The sequence below is a fragment of the Paramisgurnus dabryanus genome, chromosome 10 (assembly GCF_030506205.2).
Source record: "Paramisgurnus dabryanus chromosome 10, PD_genome_1.1, whole genome shotgun sequence".
Lineage (NCBI taxonomy): Eukaryota > Metazoa > Chordata > Actinopteri > Cypriniformes > Cobitidae > Paramisgurnus > Paramisgurnus dabryanus.
The window spans coordinates 11,420,298-11,446,050 of record NC_133346.1 but is presented as its reverse complement, the minus strand read 5'-3'; the positions used below and the strand labels follow the sequence as shown (position 1 = coordinate 11,446,050).

The 25,753-nt window shown below is 37.8% G+C and overlaps 1 protein-coding gene across 22 annotated transcripts in view; it reads left to right on the top strand.

The window, feature by feature from the left end:
- Window positions 1–25,753, top strand: part of dlg2 (discs, large homolog 2 (Drosophila)) — a 278,208-nt gene that overhangs the window by 23,518 nt on the left and 228,937 nt on the right. For 19 of the 22 annotated variants that reach the window (XR_010529246.2, XM_065259051.2, XM_073816029.1 and 16 more), the window contains exon 4: window positions 4,396–4,461. Coding sequence is in view for 21 of the 22 variants with exons in the window: in XM_065259051.2 (XP_065115123.1) it covers window positions 4,396–4,461 (66 nt within the window). In the remaining variant the exon portion in view is untranslated. Of the gene's footprint in view, window positions 1–4,395; window positions 4,462–10,876; window positions 11,084–16,839; window positions 17,264–25,753 lie in introns of those variants that run through there. The other 3 variants (XM_065259104.2, XM_065259157.2, XM_065259121.2) reach the window with 3 other exon arrangements.

Genomic DNA, 25,753 nt, shown 5'->3' with positions numbered 1-25,753 from the left:
CTATATATTAAAATAATTCTAAAATAGGCCATTTATTGAAGGTGCGCCTTATAATCCGGTGCGCCTTATAGTGCGGAAAATACGGTACATTGTGGCGGAAGTGTTAAGTGTTAGTTCAGCCAAAAATGAAAATTCTCCCATAATTTACTCACTCTCATGTTGTTACAAACCAGTATAAATGTATTTGTTATAATGAACACAAGAGAATATATTTTGAAGAATGTTTGCAAGCAAACCGATCATAAGCCCCATTCACTTCCATAGTATTCTTTTTTCCTATGGAAGTCAAAGGGGCCTCTGATCGGTTTGCTGGCAGAGGTAAGCAGTTTTTTGTCTTTAAAAATGGCAATACTTCTTGGCAAATAACACATACCGGCATCTGTCTAATGTTTGTGAAATATTTTGCTGTCCATTTTGTTTTAAAAATGCAACATTAAGTGTTTATTTTTCTATTTTGTTACCAATCTGCTGTGCTCATTTTCCAGAGCTTTCCATTTTTTAGTTTTTCCGCAATAGCGACTTTTAGGACGTTGATGGTATTGCACAAGCGTGATGCACAAGCCCTGAAAAGTGAAACCAAAATGTCTCGATCGCCCCCCAGTGACTGGTCCCAGTATAGGTCATAAACCCCGCCTCCCCCATGTTATTCAGTGGGACTTGAGACCAACTAAACAATTTAATTACACTTCAATTATCTTTTTTCCGAAGCTGGTTTCTGTCATTTACTGCAGTTTTTATCACGCTGATTGCAATTCAAGTGTTTGTTTTTAAAATACGTTTGTTTTGAGTTAGTAATTTAATGCTATAAAAACAGTGGTGTCACGTCATGATTGACAGCTGTGATATGCGCATTCTGCAAGGGCGGGGCCTTGATTTCACTGCTTTACTTCCTGCTCATTACTGCGCAGGACTGATCCCGAAATCATTACTGCGCAGACTCAAGACCCAAGATGTCAGCGCCGTATCGCGACTTTGGCAACTTCACTTTTCACCAATGGAAGAGAGCGAATGGGCGTTGTCCATCTTTTTTTAAAGTCTATGGTATTGCATCAATTGAGTCATTCTGGACCAAAATCCTACACTGTTTGATAAAATTACAAACTGCTTTGAAGGCCAGACAAAAGTGCCTGGCGGGCCACATTTGGCCATCTCTGCTCTAGACTTTTAACTCTTTCCCCACCAGCATTTTTTATAAACATTTCCAACTAGCGGCAGCATTTTTTGAGATTTTCCCAAAAGTTTAATTCCTTCCAGAAAATTTTCTTCTTTAAAAAAAAAAAAAAAAAAAAATATATATATATATATATATATATATACATACAATATATCAAATGAAAAAAAAACAGATCCCCTGCTTTCAAAAAATAAAAAAATTTAAAAGTTTCATCATATCTTCATTTATTCTCTTTTTATCACCTCTCAAATATGGGTTGGTTTCTTAAAACGTGACAAATTTTGAACAAAAAGCTGAGATAATTGCATTTTTGTGAAAGACTTTTGATAGAAATCCGTTTTAGAGCGATGATCAAAACATATTGAGTTTAAACTGTTTGACATGAGGGGTTGCTTCCAGGTTGTAGATATTGAGTAAGAGCGCCATCTGGTGGATAGTAGCGGAAATATGGATTGCCTGAAAAACTCGTCATTGGCAGGGAAGCTTTTTTATAATTGACGATATCTTGTCAACGGCGGGAAAAGAGTTAAAAGCAGATTTGGATGTGAGACACTGCAGAGTTATCTTCTGTAACTCAAGTGGTGACATTTATCTAGTGGAGTCTTTTGCAGGAGACATATGCGTAAATCTCCATTTGTTTTATTTCTAATCTCGCTGCTGTCAAGGACAAATAATAGATATATCAGAAAGATCAGCTTTGCGATCCCTCTCACAGTATTTGTCTCTTAAAATGCAGAGAACTGCACTGTGTGTGTGTGTGTTTTGGCTTTGTCCGGTCTGTGCTGTTGAGTAGAAGGCCTACGACAGTATAATTAAAGGGAATAAATGAAGTCGTAGATATCCATAGAATACAAATGACTCTACAGTGTATTCAGACAGCTTGGTTGTTCTCAGAAGCTGGTGAATTCTGCACCAGCGCACAGGAACGCTGACACACAACTACTTGCAATAAAACACGGCATAAGACATGTCAATCAAACACCTGCTGATAGTGACGTGATTAATGACTCCTTAGTATGTGAGTTTAAAGTGGCTCAGACTTGATTTTTAATGTTTAAGAGAATGCAGAATATTCTAACATAAAACAAGCATTTAGATAGGTTGGTTTATTTTTAATAATCATGCTCTGATCATTTATAAAAGATGAATGTTAATGTGTATTATGTAATATTTTATCTTTGTGATAGCTGTGCAGTATTACATCAGTGCACATCCAGTAGCTAATATAAATCTTCATATGACATCAACATCTTTACATCTTCACATCTATAGATGCATGTGCTTATACTTTGTATAATAGAATGTACTGTACTCTATTAGTACATTTGATCATTTAAATGGTGCCATCCATCCAGCTTTATAAATGGTAGTAAGTCACTTATTCAATGTGTGTTTGTTTGTTTGTGAATGTCTGTGCTGGTATGGTTGGATGTTATTGCACTCTTATATAAGGGTTGTGTTTGTGAATTTTAGAGCGGGGCTGCCTTATACATTATGTATTATTTGTGAAAAGATTTTAAATGCAAAATTCGAACGAGACTTCAAACATAAAATGTTCATTAAATAAATACCATGTCATTTTAAATGAATATTTTGCCTTTGAACAAGTTCAAAAAGTATTACTTAAAGGGATAGTTCACCCAAAAATGAAAAAATTGTCATTAATGACTCACCCTCATGTCGTTCCAAACTCATAAGACCTCCGTTCATCTTCGAAACACAGTTTTATATTTAGTCCGAGAGCTTTCTGACTCTTCATTGAAAATCTATGTACGGTATACTGTCCATGTCCAGAAAGGTAATAAAAACATCATCACAGTAGTCTATGTGACATCAGTGGGTCAGTTAGAATTTGTTGAAGCATCAAAAATACATTTTGGTCCAAAAATAACAAAAAATATGACTTTATTCAGCATTGTCTTCTCTTCCGCGTCTGTTGTGAAGCGCGTGCCCGAGACTAAAGTCACGTGACTGCAGTGACATGGATGATGTGTTATCCTCAGACATGTTTGCAAAGTTTTTTCTTTCAAACTTACAGCGTGCGTCTCCCTCAGACTTTAAACGAAGCCCGGGCGCACACAAAAACAAAACAAACAGCTGGGGCGCACCAGATAACACGTCAGCCACGTCATACGTCATCACTGCAGTCACGTGACTTTAATCTCGCTAATGCGCTTTACAACAGACGCGAAAGAGAAGACAATGCCGAATAAAGTCTTAATTTTTTTTATTTTTGGACCAAATTTATTTTCGATGCTTCAACACATTCTAACTGACCCACTGATGTCACATGGACTACTTTGATGATGTATTTATTAGCTTTCTGGACATGGACAGTATACCGTACATAGATTTTCAATGAAGGGTCAACAAGCTCTCGGACTAAATATAAAACATCTTAAACTGTGTTCCGAAGATAAACGCAGGTCTTACGAGTTTGGAACGACATGAGTCCCTTTAAAGTATTTTCAACATCAGATCATAGGACATGAAACTATTGATGTTAAAGCAACACTATGTAGTTTCCATGTAAAAATGACTTACAGCTCCCCCATGTGGTTGAAAAGCGCAACAGTGCCTGGTATCAGACACTCTTCTGCAGGCAGGGGGAGGGGCGGGGCTGTGTTTCCTACCCTCCACTGCCACTTTCAGAGTGTGCTTGTAGCAGCTAGGAGGCTGCTCAGGTTGCAGCAACAGTACAATTTGTCCAGTTAAAAGTTGTTCTATCACTGAAATAATTTTAGAGACATTATTTAAAGGTAAAAAAACTACATAGTGTTGCTTTAAAGTATTGACACATCCGTATACGAGTTTATACGACATTTCAATAAATACGAAGGTGATATTGAATTAGTATTTCTGACAAATTTAGCAAACTACTGTATATTTTGTAAATTTTGTCTCTGTCAGCTGAAATACCTCCACATTTTGTGAAAATATAACCTTGATATCTTTAATATTGACAGAGTAAGGTCATGTCGAAGACAGAAATCAGTAAATGAAATCAAACGTTGTTGCTCCTATCTCTTTATTAGACTATGAGACTTTAGCCTGGATTTCACAGACAGGGTCACAAATGTTTAAGTTCTGTTATAAAATATATCAGCACAATTCCTGATTAGATTTTTATCTACATTTTGTGAACAAATGCATTTACTGCAGCTGTCCATGATGCTGGAGATCTAAATAGCCACTAAAAGTGTATCTCTCTTTGTTCCCAGCTGAGGGAGGAAGGCCACATGGAGCTGACGTTGGAAGAACCAGCCGCCCAAAGCACCAATGCCGAGGTGAGAGGCACGCACTCAGTCTTTGTACGTTCTCTTCGGTTTTCTGACAGATGGCACTGTGTACACAACATGCATGAGTAATGCGGGCAGAAGTACTGCTGTTTTATTGGTAATTAATATGTATTGTGAGGGGCGGTTGATACAATGAATGTGCTGCTGATTGAACAATGAAAATGTTGGAAATGAATGTTTTATGACTCCATTATTATAATTGATATGACGGGTTGTAGTGCTGGTGTTTATTCACGTCGCCAAAGACTATTTCTGTAGCTCAGCTGGAAGAGTGCAGCTTGCAATCCCATTAAGGTCACAGGCTCAATTCCAACTGTATACTATATTAAACAGACATCTATATAGCATTCAAGGTATACATTGTGGCAGTGCATGTGTTCCATGGTAGAAAAAATGGTCACTTGGGCAGTACAATTTTTTGTTCCTTTAGATAAAGATGTAAATGCATTTAGTACCAAAATGGACGTTTGAGGGACAGTATATGATCATGGCATTTCTACCACCATGCTGTTTAAATACTGCAGTGTTAAATGATCAGTGCTGTACAGCTGACTGTGACAGTGTTGTTTGAGAGAGTCCTCTTTTATTAGAGAGAAGTATCTTAATTACCTCACACTTATTAACATGGGAACATCAAGCTCCACCAGGACTGTAATATAAGAGAAACTCCAAATTTAGATAAGCTTTCACTGTACAGTATGTACAAATTTGTATTTAGTTTGTCCAAAAATGAAAATTACCCCATGATTTGCTTACCCTCAAGCCATCCGAGTTACATATGTAAATCCGTTATCATATGAACCAGTGGTATCTCACGAGAATTCGTACATATTTTACGAGTTGGCTAATTTGTATTTATTCATACGACCACATTTGTACGTTTTTGTACGATTAACCTTGGAGTTAGGGGTTTTGTTTTGTTGTTGTTTTTTCATTAAAATTGTACGTTTTTGCACGATTAACTTCATATGAGTTCATACGAATAATCCAACTAGTAAAATATGTACGAATTCTTGTGAGATCAGGCTGTATGAACACATTCCTATATTTTTTAAAACGTCTTAGCTATTCCAATCTTTTTTAACAGAGGGAAATAGGGTCCAGCTCATTCAAGTCTAAAGAATATGCATCCATCATTCGTAAAATTAATCCACGCGGCTCCAGGGGGATAAATATAGGCCTTCTGAGGGTAATCAATGTGATTTTGTAAGAAATTTGCGTTTACTCGCTTCATTCGCTCTTGAAATTCTAGTCATTCAAGACATTCACGTGAAAATTTGCATCATGGGAGGGGCTTCTGCAACATTGCTCGCTTCCTGTAATCACTTCAGTAATAGAGCAAGCTCCTGATTGGTTAACGCGTCTAACGCGCCGCACTAAGCGCCTCGTTCGCACTGAGAGACCTCCAGACGTGCGTAAACGTGTCTTTACATTGACTTAACATTGAAATCACTCGCGCTTAATGCCTCTACCGCGGCTGGTGTGAACGCAGTATTAAATAGCAGCATTACTGGAAGCTAGTTATTTTTAAAGTTTGTAAAGTTTTAAAAATTTATTTTTTTCTTACAAAATCGCGTAGTTGAACGCTTGAACATTTTGAGTTTACTCGCTTCATTCGCACGTGAAATTCTAGTCATTCAAAACATTCACACGGAAATTCGCATCATGGTAGGTGCTTCTGCGACTCCGCTCGCTTCCTGTAATCACGTCACTAATAGAGCAAACTCCTGATTGGTTAACGTGGAGCGATTTTCCAACAAAGTTCAGATTTTTCAACTTGCACGCTTCCCGCGGATTCACGTTTATTGCGTCGCACTAAACACCTCTTTCGCGCTGAGAGACCTTCAGACGTGCATAACGTGTCTTTACATTGACTTAACATTGTAATCACTCGCGCTTGACGCCTCTACCGCGGCTGGTGTGAACGCAGCATTAGATTGTAGCGTTACTAAAAGCTAGTTATTTTTACATTTTGTAAAGTTTTAAATATTTATATTTTTATAAAAAAATCGCATTGATCAAAGCAACAAACTATTGCTTTAAAGTCTTATAATCTAATTATGATATTAGGAGCATCAAAGATTTTTTAAATCATTGATTTCACATTGATGATCACAATCTTTGACATGACTATACTCAGTCAGTGGTAAAGATATTTGCACGTAGTAGGACGGTTGAACATTTTGAGTTTACTCGCTTCATTCACGCATGAAATTCTAGTCATTCGAAACATTCACGCGAAAATTTGCATCATGGGAGGGGTTCGATGACTCCGCTAGCTTCTTGTAATCACGTCACTACTAGAGCAAGCTTCTGATTGGTTAACGCGGCACGATTTTCCGCCAAAGTTCAGATTTTCCAACTTGCACGCTTCCCGCGGATTCGCGTCTAATGCGCCGCACTAAGCGCCTCATTCGTGCCGAGAGACCTTCAGACGTGCTTACATTGACGTAACATTGAAATCACTCGCGTTTGATGCCTCTACCATGGCTGGTGTGAACGCAGCATTAGATGGTAGCGTTACTGGAAGCTAGTTATTTTTTAAGTTTATAATGTTTTAAATATGGATATTTTTCTTACAAAATCACATTGATCAAAGTAACGAACAATCGCTTTAAAGTCTTATAATCTAATTATGATATTAGGAGCATCAAATATTTTTTTAATCATTGATTTCACATTGATGATCACACTCTTTCACATGGCCATATTCAGTCAGTGCTAAAGATATAAAGGATATTTTACAGAATGTTATTTATATTATGTAGGATGATTTTATGTAGAAAACAGTAAATCACAAAATGACTTTAATTGGGATTTCACAGACCATGTCACACATTTGGAAAAGAATTTGAATGCATCTGTAACTGAATAATGCTCCACTCATACAGTACACATAATATGATATCAGTCCCAAAATATATTCCGATCCAGGAACTCTGCTGCATTGCAACAATCTGCTGCCTCAAAATGAGACTGATGCCTTTAGGCTTGGCAGCTTTTGTCTGCATTTCGTCTGCTAGTACTAATAGTGGGTGGCTAGAATCGAAGATTGAGCTCTGTGTGTGTGTGATTCTACGTTTTCCCGAATACAGCTTGGAGGCGTGTTGATCTCCAGTAATTGCCACCACTGTCTAACTTAACCAGCTCAGATGCTCTCAGCATTTATACAGCAACGAGAAGCAAACATACCTACAAGAGCATTAAAAAGAAAACCATTTTGAGCCTTTTCATAATGTTTTCAGTGTAGGGTGGCAAAATATATGATTGTTCTGACCTTAAGTCAGTTTGAGATCACTTGTGCTTTGTAAGAATACAAGACCTTAGTTGGGGAATCTGTGCAATACGTAACCCACATATTCTCAAGACCAAACCAAGGACTCTGAGTTTGAGACATTTGTGGTTTTTCTGTCTTTGAAAAGAGGACAGAGATAATAATAGGCAGACACAAAGACAAAAACTAAATATAGTGGAAATCATAGAAAAAGACCAAATTGATGAAAATGTCTGGAAATAAATTCAGACCGTGGAGAAGGGCTTCAGAGAAAGCTTTTACTCGTGCTGAATGAATTTGCAACCGCTCCTTCATCTTCTGTTTCTCAAGTGGGCAACTTAAGGGTCTTTTGAGGCAAATTTATCAACTTACCTTAGGCGTGCTTATACACACATGCACGCGCACACACACACACACACACACACGCACGCACGCACGCACGCACACACACACACACACACACACACACACACACACACACACACACACACACACACAGGTCAGTTGCAGGTCAGTTCACATGAGAGCGCAGCTCTGCCCACAGCTGCACCAACTGTAATTGGTTGCATCTTGCTAATTTTGTTTGCCTCAGGTGCCACACACATATACACACACACCATGAGGTTTCAGAGATAGCCAAAATAAACTGTTAATCTTGCTTACCCAATAAGTGTTGATTTTGTGCATTGCCTACATACAAATTGTGAAGCATGCATTGCAGATTGGTGCTTTTGAACTATTTTGAACTAACTTTTGAACTTTTGAACTAAAGTGAATGATGAGAAAGTAAAAAAAGTAGAAATAGTACTTTATGTTGAAAAAAGTACTAATGAGGTCTTTATCATAGTATTGTTTTTGATACCAAAGATATTAACTCTTTCTCTGCCATTGACGATTTATCTCGTCAATTAAGAGAAAACATTTGCATTAAAAACATGTTCATGATGAGGTTTTATGCGAGGGGCAACCTTCCGATCTCTCTAATGAAGCCAATACGGGAATGATTTAAACTGCAATTCATCAACCGGCCGCTAGAGGCAGACTTCAAAAGGGAGTCAATTCCCATAGACCTCCATGTTAAAATGGCCAACTTTACAGTAGAAAATAATGTTTACAGCCTGGTACAAAAAGTGTTTTTGGTCTGTATAGCTAATTTTGCCCTCCATGACAACTGTGAGAAGGATGATTTTTTTTTTGTTGCCGAAAATGAAAATCTTTTCGCAAGATAAGACCCTTATGTTGCTTTCACGCCAGCCGCGGTAGAGGCGTCAAGCGCGAGTGATTTCAATGTTAAGTCAATCTAAAGACCAGTTCACGCGTGTCTGGAGGTCTTGAGGCACGAATGAGGCGTTTAGTGCGGAACGTTAGACGCAATTCCACCTCATTTTTGCACCTAGTGCGCATGAATGGCGCAAATTGAGCGTTGCCACGGGAGTTGAAAAATGTGAATTTTGGCGGAAAAACGTGCCGCGTTAACCAATCAGGAATTTGCTCTAGTAGTGACATGATTACAGGAAGCGAGCAGAGTCGCAGAAGCCCCTCCCATGACACGAATTTCCACATGAATGTCTTGATGACCAGAATTTCACGTGCGGCTTTCACGTGAGAATGAAGCGAGTACACTCAAATTATTCAAGCGTCCAACTACGCGCGGTAGACATGAATTTGACGCCTCAAACGCGTCTGGTGTGAACCCAACATTATGCCTCGGTTGGGATCGTTTAGAGCAGTGTTTCTCAAACTTTTTCAGTGTGTGCCCCCCCCCTTGTGTACAGCACATTCCTTCATGGCCCCCCAAAGAAAATTTAAGACAAAACCAGTTTTAAAACTTAAAATTTTTAATTAAACAAAACATTTTAAATTATACAAAGTAGTGCTGTTGGTTGGTAGCCTTATTGTTTTAGGTTTAATTACAAAGAATTCAAGATAAATTAATGTTTTTTATAAAATTTCATAAAACTGGGGCCCCCCTGGCACTATTTTTAACTCTGTGTATGTTTTGATAATCATTCTGAATCTGATCTCTAACAAAATTCCTTCACAAAAATGAAATAATTTCAGCTTTTTGCTAAATTTTTTTATTTTTTAAGAAAAATACCCACAAGTTTATAAGAGTTTATAAGTAGAGAAACAAATATAGATAGGATTAAACTTTTGTTTGTTTGTTTATTGAAAGCAGAGGGTCTGTTCTTTCATCTGATATATTTGTCTGTTTATAAATAAAATAAAAAAAGAAGGCAATTTGTGAAACTTTTGTGAAAATCACAAAAAAATGCTGGTTGGCAACTTTTCAAAAAATGGCTGGCGGGGAATAAGTTAAATGGACAATGGTTTGAGTGATGTAAAAATTTTTTTTAATCTGTTTATTCAGATTTTCCAAGATTGAAAGTTTGAGATTTTAACATTTACTGATATTATACCATGTATAATTTTATATATATATATAAAGCAATTTTAATGGTCACAATAACCAGAAATGTCTCCGTAAAGGGATAGCTCACACAAAAATGAAAATTCTATCATCATTTTCGTATCCTCATGTTGATTTTTAACCTGTATTAATTTCTTTTTTTCCTGATGAACACAAAAGAAGATATTTTGATAAATGATGTTAAGCACACAGTTGATGGTACCCATTGAATTTCATCCAGTCAACGGTTACAAGCAGCTGTGTGTTTACCATCATTTATCAAAATATCTTCTTTTGTGTTCATATCTTATTTTGTGTTTATCAGAAAAAATAAATTCATACAGGTTTATAACAACATGAGGATGAGAAAATGATGACCGAGTTTTTATTTTAGGGGGAACTATCCCTTTAAGGTAACAGCTGTACAGAATTTAGCACATGTTTTTTTTTTCAGACCTGTTAGTTAAACAAGAACAAAAATCTGGATTCTGTTAACCGAATCCAGCTATTTTGTGAATGTAAGAAGCTTTTCTCGTAAAAAACTGCTTGTTAGCATAGCAGCCAGAGAGCTAGTCGTCCACAAGGAGTTCATTTAAGGAGAAAACAAAGCAGATCTTGGCATCCAAACAGTGGCTCACCGGCCAAGTACACGTTTGCTCGTAAGACGTTCGGTCTGAATGTCCTGTCGACCCCATTTCTTAATGATTCCCATGCGTCTGTGGGAAAGTGTTTGAGAGAGAAAGTTAAAGCACTCTCTCTCTCATAATGTGATCACTCAAATCGGCTTTGAGATCCGTCTGCTGAAGAGCTTAAAGAGACTGTGTACTGTATAAAGGGGCCATAGCGTGGTTGGTAGCAGAATGAAAGCCGTGATCAGGGTCCTGTTTCGTGAGGAGTTTCAGGAGCAGGTTTTGTACAGACCCCAGGTAAGACTGAGAGGAAGAGAAAAGATGAAAGTAATTCCAGGTCTGGATGATAATGCAGTTTATGACGGAGTAAGAGAGAGAGCCATTGCTCGGCCGGTCAGTGTATGTTTAGATCTGTCGCATTAATAAACCTTAGCTATTCCAAGTCCTTAAAGATGCTTGCATGCAGTAAAACCTTTGTGATTATGTATGGGTAGTGTATGAATGACAAAGCTTTAATATTTAAACCATGTGTGGATATTTAACCAAAATTATACTTGTTGGCTCATTGATAACCTAACTGTTACTGATAAAGCATGTTAGTTTTAGTTGCTTGTTGAAAAACTGGTGAAAAACAGGGTTTCATAATCCTGTTAAGGTCATTTATAAATTGAACCATCTAAATCAGTGAACACGTCAATCCCCTAATAACTTTAAATTATGTGTGCACTGTAAAACAATGTTTAAATCATGTAAATAGTGCTGAACAAATATGATGTAGATTTTTGGGTTGAGTATACTGAAGCTTTATGTATCAATTCCATTTGCTCCTCTCTCACTATGCACTGGCACGTACACGTACATAATTTATATGGTTTTATGGTTTGACAGCTTGCCAGTTTTGTTTTGTTTGTGTTTGCTGTTGTTGTCACATTTTAGTAACTTTTTGTCTTGTCAAAAGGAGTTGCTCATCCTGCTCATGATTATATGGTCATTTAGTTGTTTCCCTTGTTGTATTTCAAGTTTATTGTGTTGAGGTTTATGTACACTGTCAGAAAAAAGGTCAAAAATTGGCCCCTAGCTGTCACTGGGGCGGCACCCTTTCATAAAGTACACTTTTACACCTAAAAAGTTAATATTAGTACCTCAATGGTACCCAATGTATCCATATCTGAACATAAATGGTGAATATTTATGTATATATGTATATATCTATATCTATATTTAAACTTACGTATTATTCTTGTTATTTATACAATTTACATAAGCTGTCACTGGGACAGTACTCTTTGAAAAGGTCCTAGTATGTACCATTTGGGTACAGATATGTACCTTTGAGGTATTGATATACACCCTTTAGAAAGAAATATGTATTTTTGAAAGGGTACCACTTAGCTTTTGTTCCCCTTTTGTATCTTTTTGCTACATGATATTTTAAAGGTGCCCTTCCTTTATCATTTGTATTGTTTTATACTGTTGTCTGAGGTCTACTCATGACGTTTGCATGGTTTTTACATCCAAAAACATCAAAAGCAATAAGTAATAGGCCATTTTGTACCCTGGTTTTGAGGCTAATTAGAGAAATGATCCGTTTTGATGGGCGGGCCCATTGACGACTTGGAAGTAAACGCCCACTGCTATGATTGGATAACAGTTTTTCGTAGTCAAACTAACTTTCAATACTTATTTAATCTCATGTGTAATCAGTTTAATGTTAAGTGAGTGTCTTAAGACACAGTGTCTTTCTTACACACATATTTTATCATAAACCCATTTGACACACACGCGTGTCTTTTATCGTAAACCCACGCACACACACACATGCACGTCTTTTATCGTAAACCCTTTCAATGCGCGTGTAGCAGCGCGCGCACGCGCGCACACCCACACACACACGTCTTTTACATAAACCTTTTCGACGCGCGTGTAGCAGCACGCGCACGAACGCACAAACACACATATGTGTGTCTTTTATCATCAACCCTTTTGACGCGCGTGTAGCATGAATTCACGTGAATCACGTCCCTCTGAAGAGAAGTCCCGGCCGCCAATGACAGTGACACATAGTTCTATAGTGTACGCCCCCAACAGGGCCGGAGTGGGACTCATTTTCAGCCCTGGAGTTTCATGCCTTAGACCGGCCCACTTTAGTTCACGACTGACTATTAAAATAATATCTTTAAACCCTCAGTAGTATAAGTCTGCAGTAGTGCACTGTTCTCTGCAGCCTTGCAATTCACTGTATTTTTCAAATAATTTCATATTCCGTGCAAATGCAGTAAACAATTATATTTTTTGCCATAATCATGCATCCCTACCATAAGACCATAATATTACTAAAGTAAACTTATTCAAAAACTAAAGGAAACAAATGTGTTTGTGTTTTCCTCTATATTTCTATTTCTAAAAAATGGTGAGTCTTGAGATTAACTGTTGGGTTGATAACGTTTGGAAACCCCTGATATACAATACACAAGCAAGATGTATCAAGTATGCATTGGAAACAAATGGAAAAAATCTGTATCTTATTTTTTTAGTACTTAGATCATGTCTATTGCTAAATAACGTAGGCTAAGGTACATTGTGTTAAAAAAAAGAAAACATAATGGATATACTTTTGAAACGACTTTTTTAAAATAAACTAATGAGTTTTGCATCAAATAGATTTTTGTTCCTTGCAATAAACGATGAATAATGACTATTCATAGAGAGTTCATCTATGACTTGGATAAAAAAATACGTTTAGTAAATTCTTTTCCTTTTAGAGACCAGCCCGTTTGTTAAAAGACGCGCTCAAGTTTATTTAAAATATAGACGCGCGGCCGGCAAGCGCACTCAATATAGACGCGTCTGAAACAAAACTCGTGTTCAAGTAAGCGCTTTGAAAAGCAGAAGACAGCGGCACGTCCTGCGTTTCCCATGCGTTTTAGATGTCAATGAACCCTAATGCAAGAATTCTTCCAATAAGTGGTCGGGACTCGGGACACAATCAACTTGTGCATAAAGCGGCGGGGACATCTCTCACCCGCAATTACGCGTCATCCCGGTGGCATGACAACACCGGCCCTCGTGGCCAAAAAAAACAGACCGGCCCACCGGGAATCCTCCCGGTTCTCCCTATGGCCAATCCGGGCCTGGCCCCCAACATTAAGTTACACATTCAATTAAGTACAATGTTGTTACAATGCTAAAACAAAGTTGTGACTGCTGAGTTAGCGCTATATGCTAGTTAATGCAATATGATAGGGTTAGGCAATTAGGTAAGTAATAGTCCTGACTTAAGCTAAGCTTGTCTGTGAAACCGGGCCTTTAATTTTAGTTCGATTGTCGCTGGGATATTTGGTGGCAAAATCAAACTCTTTTTGGGACAAAATGAATCCTACTGGTTAGGTTGAGATTGCATGTCATAGTTACCGTACATTTTCTCCTTTTGACTCCTCTTATTTATCTGACAACAGCACACAAAGATACATGCTTGTAATTTATTTGTGCTGTAAGCAGCTCTCTCCTGTTATCTGTTTATTCATTACAGTGACCAGGGAAAGATGAGATATGATGTGATATGAAGAACAGATGTTGTGTGAAATATCAGTCCTGATCTAAGTGAAGTGTTTCTGCTCTTTCCTCTTTGTGTCCTGCTTGAATTAGAGAATTAAAGCTCTACTTCTTCCTCCCTTTCCCAGTCTACCTGAAGGGTATCAATAATAATGTAGTTTAATATGACTTCTTATCAACACATCTGAATCTAGTTTTATTCTTTCACCGACCTCTAGTTGGCAAAGAGTTGTGGCACAGTGAATATGCACTATTGCCTCTCTACACGTAGTGAATTATCACCTTCTTTATTTAGCTACAGTGATTTCCCTTTACAAGAATTTTAATGAAGAAATCTGATATAGTTGTGATATTACCAGCAGACATAAGAGGGGAGAGAAAGATAGTCTGTATGTGTCTTGTGTATGTGTCTGGGAGTGTTTGGGAGATATTTTATTCAGCAGTAGAAATCCATAAATCATTACTTTCCATTTTATCTTTCCTTGGAATATCACACATGTATCGTAACTAGGCTTTATTATTGGGACATTAATGTATCAAAAGTTACTGTATTTTTCGGACTATAAGCCGCGTATTTTCAGAACTTGGCTGGTGTTGCGTCTTATAGTCAGGTGCGCCTTGTAAGTCAGTATGATTAAAATTTGTCATTTATGAGGCAAGAGACAACATTACCGTCTACAGCCGCGAGAGTCCGCCATATGCTGCTCCTGTATTTATGCAATTCAATGGATTCAGTGATGCGGAATGACTAGTCTGTGAACCTCTCACTAGTTGGCTTGTTCGGTTAATTTAGACTATTCAACTTTCCAGTAGGGATCGATCGATATGGATTTTTCAGTGCCGATACAGATTTTTTTTTTCATCGGCCTTAACCAATGACCGATACAGGCTGCCGATTTTCTCGAGTCGATATTTGGAGTCGATGCTGCTTTTGCTTACTCAATTTAAATCATAAAAATTATGTAAAAAAATGGAATGTTGTTAAAAAGAGATGTTATCAGTTTGGACAGTTTTTTTAGTCTAGGACTTGTCTAATCCCTGTCCGGGAAACTGCCCCATAGAGATGAGAAATAAAAATCAGCTTTGTTCTGCTATGATCAGCTGTTAGGCCAAGCTTTTGATGTTGTCATGGAAAGGTTGGTTGTTTTTAGTCACATGACCTGCAAACGCTTGCGGCTTCCAGCACTCTGTCTGTAAATAATGCCGGAAACAAATCGGCGAACACGGAAGCCGGCCGATACACATAAAACTTGCAAATATCGTCCCGATATATCGGCCAGACGATATATTGGTCTATCACTACTTTCCAGGTAAGTTCTGTATGCTATGGTTTATCGTATAAATAACTGATAATATTACTTTAAAGTACAGACATCTATTCAGCCTGCTGTTCTGCCTGCTATTGTTAGTTGAACAACTTTCCAGATTAAATGTCTGTTCTCCGGCTTGGATTTTGTGAAATAATTTTCTAAATAAACGCGATGTATAGTCCACTGTGACTCATATATGTTATTTCGTGTAAATGATGCATTTTTGAATGATGCGGCTTATACTCCGGTGCGGCTTATAGTCCAGAAAATACGGTACTGTGTAATTTGGTCTTTTTAGCGGCATCTAGTTGTGAGATTGCTAATTGCAATGAATCTCAATTTCGAAAAGCAATGAGAAGCTACAACGTAAAAAACAGTAATTTTACCGTTTTATTTTACAGATTTTCCACGTTTTTTTAAAATAGAGAGTTAAAAATGGTAAAATGTACATATCCACTGTAAAATCACATGACAAACACATCAATGTGCATAGCTGCCACAGGACAAACATGTCATCTAACAGTGGGTTCACACCAGCTGCGTTTGAGGCGTCAAATTCGCGTCTAACGCGTCTAGTTTATCGCTTGAACATTTTGAGTTTACTCGCTTCATTCGCACGTGAAATTCTAGTCATTGAGACATTCACACGGAAATTTGCGTCATGGGAGGGGCTTCCTGTAATTAATTCACTACTAGAGCAAGCTCCTGATTGGTTAACGCGGCACGTTTTTTTTTTTTGCTAAAGTTCACATTTTTCAACTTGCGTGTTTGCCCATTCGTCTACCGCGCAGTGCTAAATGCCTCATTCGCGCCGCAAGACCTCCAGACGTGTGTCAATGGTCGTTAAATTGACTTAACATTGAAATCACTTGCGCTTGACGCCTTTACCGCGGCTGGTCTGAACACTCCATCAGACAATGTAGGGACGAAACGCGATCTGTAGAACAATTTGTCAGTTTAGGGATGCGGTTGATATATAAAAATAGGACTGTGTATGCGTAAAATAAAAACCATGATTGATATCAAGGTCACCATGCTTACTCATATTTCTATTTTAAACTCCCATACTGCCCACAAATCACAAGATTCATTCCCACACTCAAGTCCCCCACGCAACTGCTTTGGAATCAGCTCATCTCAACCAAAAAAGCAAAAACCTATATGAAATAACAGCCAACACAGAAATCAAGATCTATGATCACGTTTCAGTGTCGATGCGGTTGGCTTGAGTGGGAAATCTTCGCCATTGAGTGGTGAAAGTAGCACGTGTCTGTTCTCTCGCTCATATGCGTGAGTGCGCGCGTGTGCCGTGAGACTCAGAGGAGGAGGGATGCTCTGTGATCTCACTCAGCATCAGCAGCAGAGGCAGCAGTGTGAGCCCCAGCCATGCGGCTGAGCAGCGGATAGCGCGAACAGGCGCCGCGCCGTAGGACTACCGCAAGACCATGCCCGCACGCATGCGAGGACTCATGTCTCTGTCAGCCGTGCCTTAAGTCTTTCTCTCTCTGAATCTTTTCTCTTTCATCCTTTTATCTGTTAATGTGGTGCTGATGATGGGAAACTAGTTTAAGCTTTTTGGCTCAGGATGGATTGCCTGTGTATTGTAACAACTAAGGTAAGAAGCGCAGTGAGAAATTGAAGAGAGGAGAGGATGAGAAATGAGTGCGAGGAAGGGAAGAAGCTTGATCTCTTGATCGTGTTTGTGTGAGTTTGTGCAGCTATGGAGTTACTGAGGATTTTATTATGTTGTTTGCTAAGGTCCCCTTTTTTATTCGTACTGTAAGTATCCTGAATTTACGATGTCACTGTATAACTTATTCCCATGCTTAAAGCATTGTGTCATAAACTTGTTGTAAACTTAAAGGGTGTTCACGAACCCCTGGTAGACAGCAAACCTTTTAGCTCCCAGGCACGACGCTGGTGAAATACATTATTGATGGTCAGTCCATCAACAAACCAAGGTTTTATCGGATTTTCCCGCCTTCTATGATGCAGGTATCTGGGCGAGGAGCCCTTTGAGTGGCATTAAAGGCTTGAGTACTGCCAGTCTTCCAGTTCTGCTCGAGCTAATGGGGTTTATATCACAGGAGCCGAGCTGATCTGTTTACAAGCTTCTAAATATACAGAATGGATAATTTGATCTTTGGGTTCCTGCTCAGTTTAATGGTTTCTGTGTGTTTACAAATCATTCTAGTATGAATGAATGAGCGAGGGGGAGAGAGGATAGCATGTATCTGCTGTTTAGATAGCTATCTCTCTATCTCTCTCTCTTTCTCTGGCTGTCTGTGTCTCTCTCTCATTTACAATCAGTATTGCATCTGTAATTCAGCACATATTAATGCTTATGTTTGCATGCTTTGTTAACTGTATATTGGAGGTGTTCTTGTGACTGTATTGCGGGCAGCGTGGTGCTGTGCAGTGAATTGCAAATGTGGATCTTCTACAGATGAATGGGCAGCTCTTCAATGCTGCAGCTTTTAAATAGTCATTACATTTCATGCGTTTTCCATCTTTAGAAAAACCCTCTAGCCTTGTTTATTAACATTGTGGTTCTTAAATTGTTATGTCCCCGTTCATTTTGTTGCAGTTTCATGGTGCAGTGGTGGTAATCCCATAGTGATTTGATATATACAGTGTATCTGGATGATTACCAAATGCTTGGTATGTATATGGTACTTTGAGGTTCTTCATAGTACTATGTATGTTTTTTTGTGTGGCCAAAAAATGTTGGCATGGTAACCGTGGTACCAGTACTTTTTTGTTGTAAGGGTCATTCTGTTGTTACACAGGCTTATTGGTGATGCTGACGAGTTTGTGTAATTGATTTTTGTGTTAATTGTAGCATGATATTAATCATATGCTTCATGCTGTCTTCATTCAGGAAATATGATTATGCTCATTATTCCAGTAAAATCTCTTGGTTCCAGTAGTTGTGGCCTACTGGAAATATTAAAGGTTTTTCTCCAATTTCTTAAAAAAAAAAAATGCAGATAATTTACTCACCCCCATTTGATCCAAAATGTTTGTCTTCCTTTCTTCAGTTGAGAAGTAATTAAGTTTTTTGAGGAAAACATTCCAGGATTGTTCTTCATTTAATGGAGTTTAATGGACCCCAACAGTTTACAGTTTAAATGCATTTTAAAATTTCAATGCAGCTTCAAAGGGCTCTAAACGATCCCAACCGAGGCATAATGTTGGGTTCACACCAGACGCGTTTGAGGCGTCAAATTCATGTTTACCACGCATAGTTGGACGCTTGAACAATTTGGGTGTACTCGCTTCATTCTCGCGTGAAAGCCGCGCATAAAATTCTAGTCATCAAGACATTCACTTGAAATTTGTGTCATGGGAGGGGCTTCTGTGACTGCTCGCTTCCTGTAATCATGTCACTACTAGAGCAAATTCCTTATTGGTTAACGCAGTGCGTTTTTCCACCAAAGTTTAAATGTTTCAACTCGCGCGTTTTCACGAGCTAGCCGCAAAAATGAGGTGGAATTGCGTCTACCGTTCCGCGCTAAACGCCTCATTCGTGCCTCAAGACCTCCAGAGACGCGTGAACGCGTCTTTAGATTGACTTAACATTGAAATCAATCGCGCTTGACGCCTCTACCGCGGCTGGTGTGAACGCAACATAAGGGTCTTATTTAGCGAAAAGATTTTCATTTTCGGCAAGAAAAATAAAAAAGATGTACTTTTAAACCACAACTTCTTCTCTTGCACTATCCGTGTGACACACCAGCGCAACCTCACGCAATGCGTCATGACGTGGAAAGGTTGTGTGTTACATATGTGAAACACACATTTGCGGACCATTTTAAACAATAAATATAACACGAGGACATAAATTTATATCATTCCACATACAACAATGTCGGAACGGTCAACTTCTCAACACTTGTAAACACTGGGGTGGTAGATTTGCATACATCACTCGTGACTTTTGATGTCATGACGCATTACGTAAGGTCACGCTGGCGCATCACAAGGAGTGCAAGACGAGAAGTTGTGGTTTAAAAGTACATATTTTTTATTTTTCTTGCCGAAAATGATGATCATGTTGCTAGGTAAGATCCTTATGCCTCGGTTGGTATCGTTTAGAGTCCTTTGAAGCTGCATTGAAACTGCAATTTTAAACTGCATTTAAACTGTAAAGTGTTGGGGTCCAATAAAGTCTATTAAATTGAGAAAAATCATGGAATGTTTTTCTTAAATATATATATATATATATATATATATATATATATATATATATATATTTCTTCTCGACTGAACAAAGAAAGACATCAACATTTTAGAAGGCATGGGGGTGTGGATATTATTTGGATTTTTCTTTAAGAAAATTGAGTAACCCTTTAAGGGTGTGCTTAGCTCATTGTAAATTAATTTTCATGCCAAGTTGTGTATAGGTGGTTGTGTCAAATTTTCTTTAGTCTTGCTAATTAAGCCTGACTTTGTGGCTGTGTGTTGCCTGCCATTTTAACAACGTAGTTAGGAGGCGTTCCTAATTCTTATTGTCCTAAATCTCCAAATAACAACTATAAACAACTGAGTATCTGTCCTCTCAGTAAATGGCGAATCCGGATGACGTGAACTCCACTGCTTCACTCTCATTGGTTGTCTCTAATGATAGTCGTTCGTCATTTGCATGAAGTTGAACTGTTCTCAACTTTGGTGCAGCGCTGGACACGCCCACTTCCTGTCACCAGTGGTCACTGTCAAAATCGCCATGCTTCGCAGTTAATTGCTGGTGATGTGCAGGCAGCTTCACAGTTCATTTTAATTTCAGTTTAAAGTGACTTTGAAATACTAGTGGTTAACTACTTTTGTATGTAAACATTCATTCATTTGTACATGCCTTTTTTTCAATTCAATAAAAGAAATAAAAACTACAAAACTACAAGCAAATACGCAATTTTTACTGTTGGTTAAATCTAGCATACACAAAAACTACACAGAAGCTATTCACAGCCCAGGCAAACACTTGACTTGATAAAAACAAGCTTTGCGGTAAAGGAGCACCATCCTGTTTTGTAGCAATTTACTATTGATGCTGTTGTTGACTGAGCTCTGGCTGATCGGTGGCACCCTGGAAAGCTTTGTTAAGAGCTCAGAGTGTAAACTCTTCCATCTGAAGAAAGAGGTGTATAGGGTTCATAAGGGTTTTCTTGCAAAGAAAGAAAAGGCATGCGAGTGAAAATGGGAAGAAAAGATCATTCTTTCCAACAGACCAATACGTTTTCAGGAATAGCGTACCTGAGGAAAGCTTAAAGGTGCAGTGTGTAATTTTAATAAGGATCTCGATCTCTTGACAGAAATGCAATATAATATACAAACCTATATTATCAGGGCTGTACAAAGACCTTTCATAATAAACCGTTATGTGTTTATTACCTTAGAATGAGACGTTTTTACCTACATACACTGAGGGTCCCCTTACATGGAAGTCGCCATTTTGTGCTGCCATGTTTCTACAAAAGCCCTTAACGGACAAACTTTTTTTACTAAGTTGTCTCCGACGATGACGTGTTTGTCCGGTGGCGGCTTCCGTAGCTTCCTTATGTGTTTCAAAAGCAAGAGGTGAGCAGTGGACTGAGCCGTTGGTTGCAATTTGCAACCTCACCACTAGATGCCGCTAAATTTTACATACTGCACCTTTAACAAAGATCATAATGTTTGACACAGTTCAGGGTAGCAGCATGAATATTTAAGGGATTTTTTTTTTCAGAAAATTCCTACTGTAGAATATAATTAGGATCCAACATGTACTTGTAGTCAAGCTGAAATATTGTGATTTGTTGCATATTTTTTTAGGAAAATCATGCTTTTCCCGAATTAAACGTCGCTTTTGTTATTACTTAATTGCATACGAAAAAAATACTTTTTTGTATATGAATATATTTTTAAATCAGCATAAAATATGTTTTTATTGCTTTACAGTAATGACTTGTTACATTTCATGAGATGGCTATTGACAATCAAATGGCTTTCAATTTGCATTAAAAGTCATTTCAAGCTTTAAAAGGCAATTGAAGAATGCAAAATGGACTATTTATTGTCCCTTTTTATCCACTTTTGACGATTTAAAGCGTCATAAAACAGGAAATGATGAAAAGAGGGTGAAACGTACTTGGGGTAACCATATTGAACTTCATGGTCCATGTGGGAACCACAGCCTAATGTGTACACTGAAAAAAACCCCGATTCATTTAATTTACTCATTTTTTAAGATAAGTGGTTGAAATCAATTTATTTAAACTACATTTAAACAAAAAAGAAAAGAAAAATAAAATAAAAAACTTATAAAAAGTTTAAATGTAGCTTAAATAAATTGATTGCAACCACTTAACTTAAAAAATTGAGTAAAATGAATGAATATTTTTTTTCAGGGTACATCAAGAAATTATCCTCGTTAACAATTGATTTATATAATAAAAGTAGAACAACACCATAAAAAAGCAAATTCAGAAAGTCATAAACTTGTCAGCACATCACCAGAAGAGAGATAACCATAAAAAAACAATATCATCCTCTGTAGAGAGTTTCCTCCCTCAAAAGAGTTAATTATATTATACAAGTTTACTGTTACTGTGCTTGGCTTTCACAGGAAATCTTTCCTCAAGCAATTCTGTTCTCAGGTTTTTTTGCACTTTGGCTGTAAATATTTTGTGCGAGTTCTTTCTATTTTAAGTTACGATGAAGTGTACGAGCGCATCCAAACGCCCTCCCACAGCTGCATGCAATGATCTCTCTCTCTCTTTCTCTCTCTGTCTCTCTCTCTCTTTGCGACTGCCTCCACTTTCTTATGGTTAGCTAATATTACGTAACAGTTTGCGGGATGCATTCAGTAGGTTACGGTTGAGAGAATATCATCCCCCGCATGTTGAAAGCTGATGCTGCACTGCATGCATGTGTTCAGCCCCCTAGCACAACAGTTTTTAGTGGCGTGGTCAAAGGTGATATCATGCTAATATTTGCCTCCACCCCAGCAGGGCATCATTTGGTCCTCATCCTCCTCTCTCTCCTCCTTTGGACCACGTGGGTTCCAGGGTTCACCCGCGTGGGTAACACTCATAGATTTCTCTGCCCTACAAGGCCACCGAGCTCTTTGTCACACATAGGCATCTTATATAGTTAAATACGTCTGCAGTTTTTCTGTTTTTCATTCATTCATTCAAGCAGAGGTGTCAGGTTTGCAATGCATTCGTGCTTTGAGGATTTAGAGCGTTTTATAAATATTGTTATTATGCGTAGTAAAATTGTTTATCTTTGTCATTTAAAACTTGTAGTTCTTTCCCTACTGTATATACTGTAGGAGCAGAGAGAGTTATTGTTGTCCGTAAAAGGTTATACATGATAATAATGGATACAGTATGGATCAGTCAAATGGGGATTTAGTCAAATGTGATTTTAAGATTGACTCATTTTAACAGCAAATGTGGTCCAATGTGATCAAAATATACCATAGACAAAAATATATAATAGAAATTCAAAGTTGGATCTACTAAGGTAGTATGGCATTTCCTTGGTGTACCATAAAAAAACCATGACACAGATTTCAGTACCACATTATACATTAAAGTATCTTAATATAATCTTTAAGTGATAGATCCTGTAAAGGTTTTCGTTCTGAAAATGTTTATTACATTCATGCATAATCTAATTAGTCCTGAGGTTAATGTGTCATGGTTATTGTCCCTAGATGGGGATTAGCATCATTGCAAAATTGCTGAGTTCAGGATTCTGGAAAAGCTTCCTTGCTTCTCTGAGAGCCCACCCTAATCCTCCACCTGTGAGATATACCTGGCTTATATTTTGAAGAACCTAGCACAAGCTTGTTTGGCATTCATTAGCTATTTGTACATAAATTGTTATTCTAACATGCATGCATTTTTATTTGTTTGGCTTGGCATGTTATATTATACGAGGTTAGGCGACGCTTAAATACTGTAAACGTCAAGTGGCTGCACATCCGGTCTCTCACATATCGGTCAGGATTAGGAAACACTGCCACAATTCCAGCTGTTCAGAAGGACTTTTGAAAGAAAGCCAACAAGCTGTACAAAGAGTTGTGGTTGTAATATTAAAATTTTTGAGAGTTCTGACTCTAAATTGAGCCAATTGAGCTGTGATGTGAAGGTAACATTTAAAGGAACAGTATGTAAGAAATTTATATCAATTAATCATTAAATGGCCCTGAAATGTCACTAGACATTAAGAAATCATTTTCATTTCAAATACTCATATCACTCACAACAGCGGTCCGGCCAAGATATTGTCATTTAAAAAGTGGAGTTGCAGCCCTCAACTGATGTTTATGTTGTCGTTTGGTATATTGGCCACCAGCTGTGTGATTGCAGTACCAGTTTTAGCCACACGTTTTGTGATTGCAATACCAGTTTTGGCCACAATCCTACATACTGTTCCTTTAAATGCAATTGTTTTGTCTCTACAGTTGCTTTGCTGTCAGTACCTGGATGCAGATAATAAAACGCTCTGACATCTTGTAGTGTGTCAAAGAGATCAGCTTTGACATGCTGTTAATAGAAACAATTAAAAAAGGCCTCTTGGGAAACTGTCTGCATACAGACACAGAGGCATCATGCACATATGCTTATGAAAACAACAAAGACTCCTCAAGGAATAATTAGCAAATCTGTCTAAAATACGGCACATGACACATGCAATTTAAATTTCGCTGTTACCACATAGTAGGTAGGGTTAAGAGTTGCTTCGTGGCCATCTGACCTTATTGATGGGACAACTGAGCGTCCCTCAAGTGTTCCTTAAAGGTAACACTCCAATTTTTTTTTAAATATGCTCATTTTCCAGCTCCCCTCTCATTAGATTTTTACCGTTTTGGAATCCATTCAGCTGATCTCCGGGTTTGGCGGTACCACTTTTAGCATAGCTTAGCATAATCCATTGAATCTGATTAGACCATTAGCATCACGCTAAAAAATAATCAAAGAAATTTTTCCTATTTAAAACTCGACTCTTCTGTAGTTAGATCGTGTACTAAGACCGACAGAAAACTAAAAGTAGCGATTTTCTAGGCAGAAATGGCTAGAAACTATAATATCATTCTGGCGTAATAAACAAGGACTTTGCTGACGTTACATGTCTACTGGAGGCACAATAATATTACGCAGTGCTCGAAAATAATACCCTGCTACTGAAAGTAACCAAGGGGACTATTTTCGGGCAGTGCGTAATATCAAAAGTGGTAGCGCCAGACCCGGAAATCAGCTGAATGGATTCCAAAAGATAAAAATCTAATGTTTAACCCTAGTGGGGAAAATTAGCCTATTTTAAAAAAAAGTGGAGTGTCCCTTAAAAGCTTTCTACATGGGGTGGAGGTGTGTAAGATAAGTTTTCACTTGAATAGATAAGATCAGATTTGACTTCATTGTCATTGTTCTGAGCAAATAATGCACTTATCATCTAATCATAACAAGTGAAAATAATAATAACTTTGCATTTAAATAAATTATGGTACATTGTAAGAATTATTTTTCAAAATATGCAGTACTCCTTAAAAAGGTTCTAATAGGTACCATTAGGTACATATAATGTATACATTTGGTACCAATATGCACCTTTGAGACATGACTAGGTGCTAATAAGCTTAATGTGGTACCAATATGTCCTATATTTGTACTCTTTAGGCTGTACCTTTTGAAAGGGTACTGCCGCAGTAACAGCTATGGTACATATTTTGGCAATTGTTTATGACGATGTTATTGAGGTTAGCTGTAGTACTATAGTACCAGTACTGTATAGGCCATATGAACCCTATTTATTTTCATATAATAAATCCCCCATCAAAAACTGTTGAGCCTTTGGAAAACAAAGAAATTGTTTTACAAAGGGAAACCCAGACTATATAATTATCAGAGAATAATGAAGCATTATCTCATCTCTGCTGGCTTTCATATACAACAAAAGTGACTTGTGCTTGTGCTGGATATACAGTACAGTTATTGGATCTCGTATTATTTACCCCAAACAGTTCACTAAAACCACCAGAAATACCTTCTATACTCATCATAGTCTTTTGTGTTTTTATTTAAATTTATTATATGCTATATTTTATTCCATTAAAACA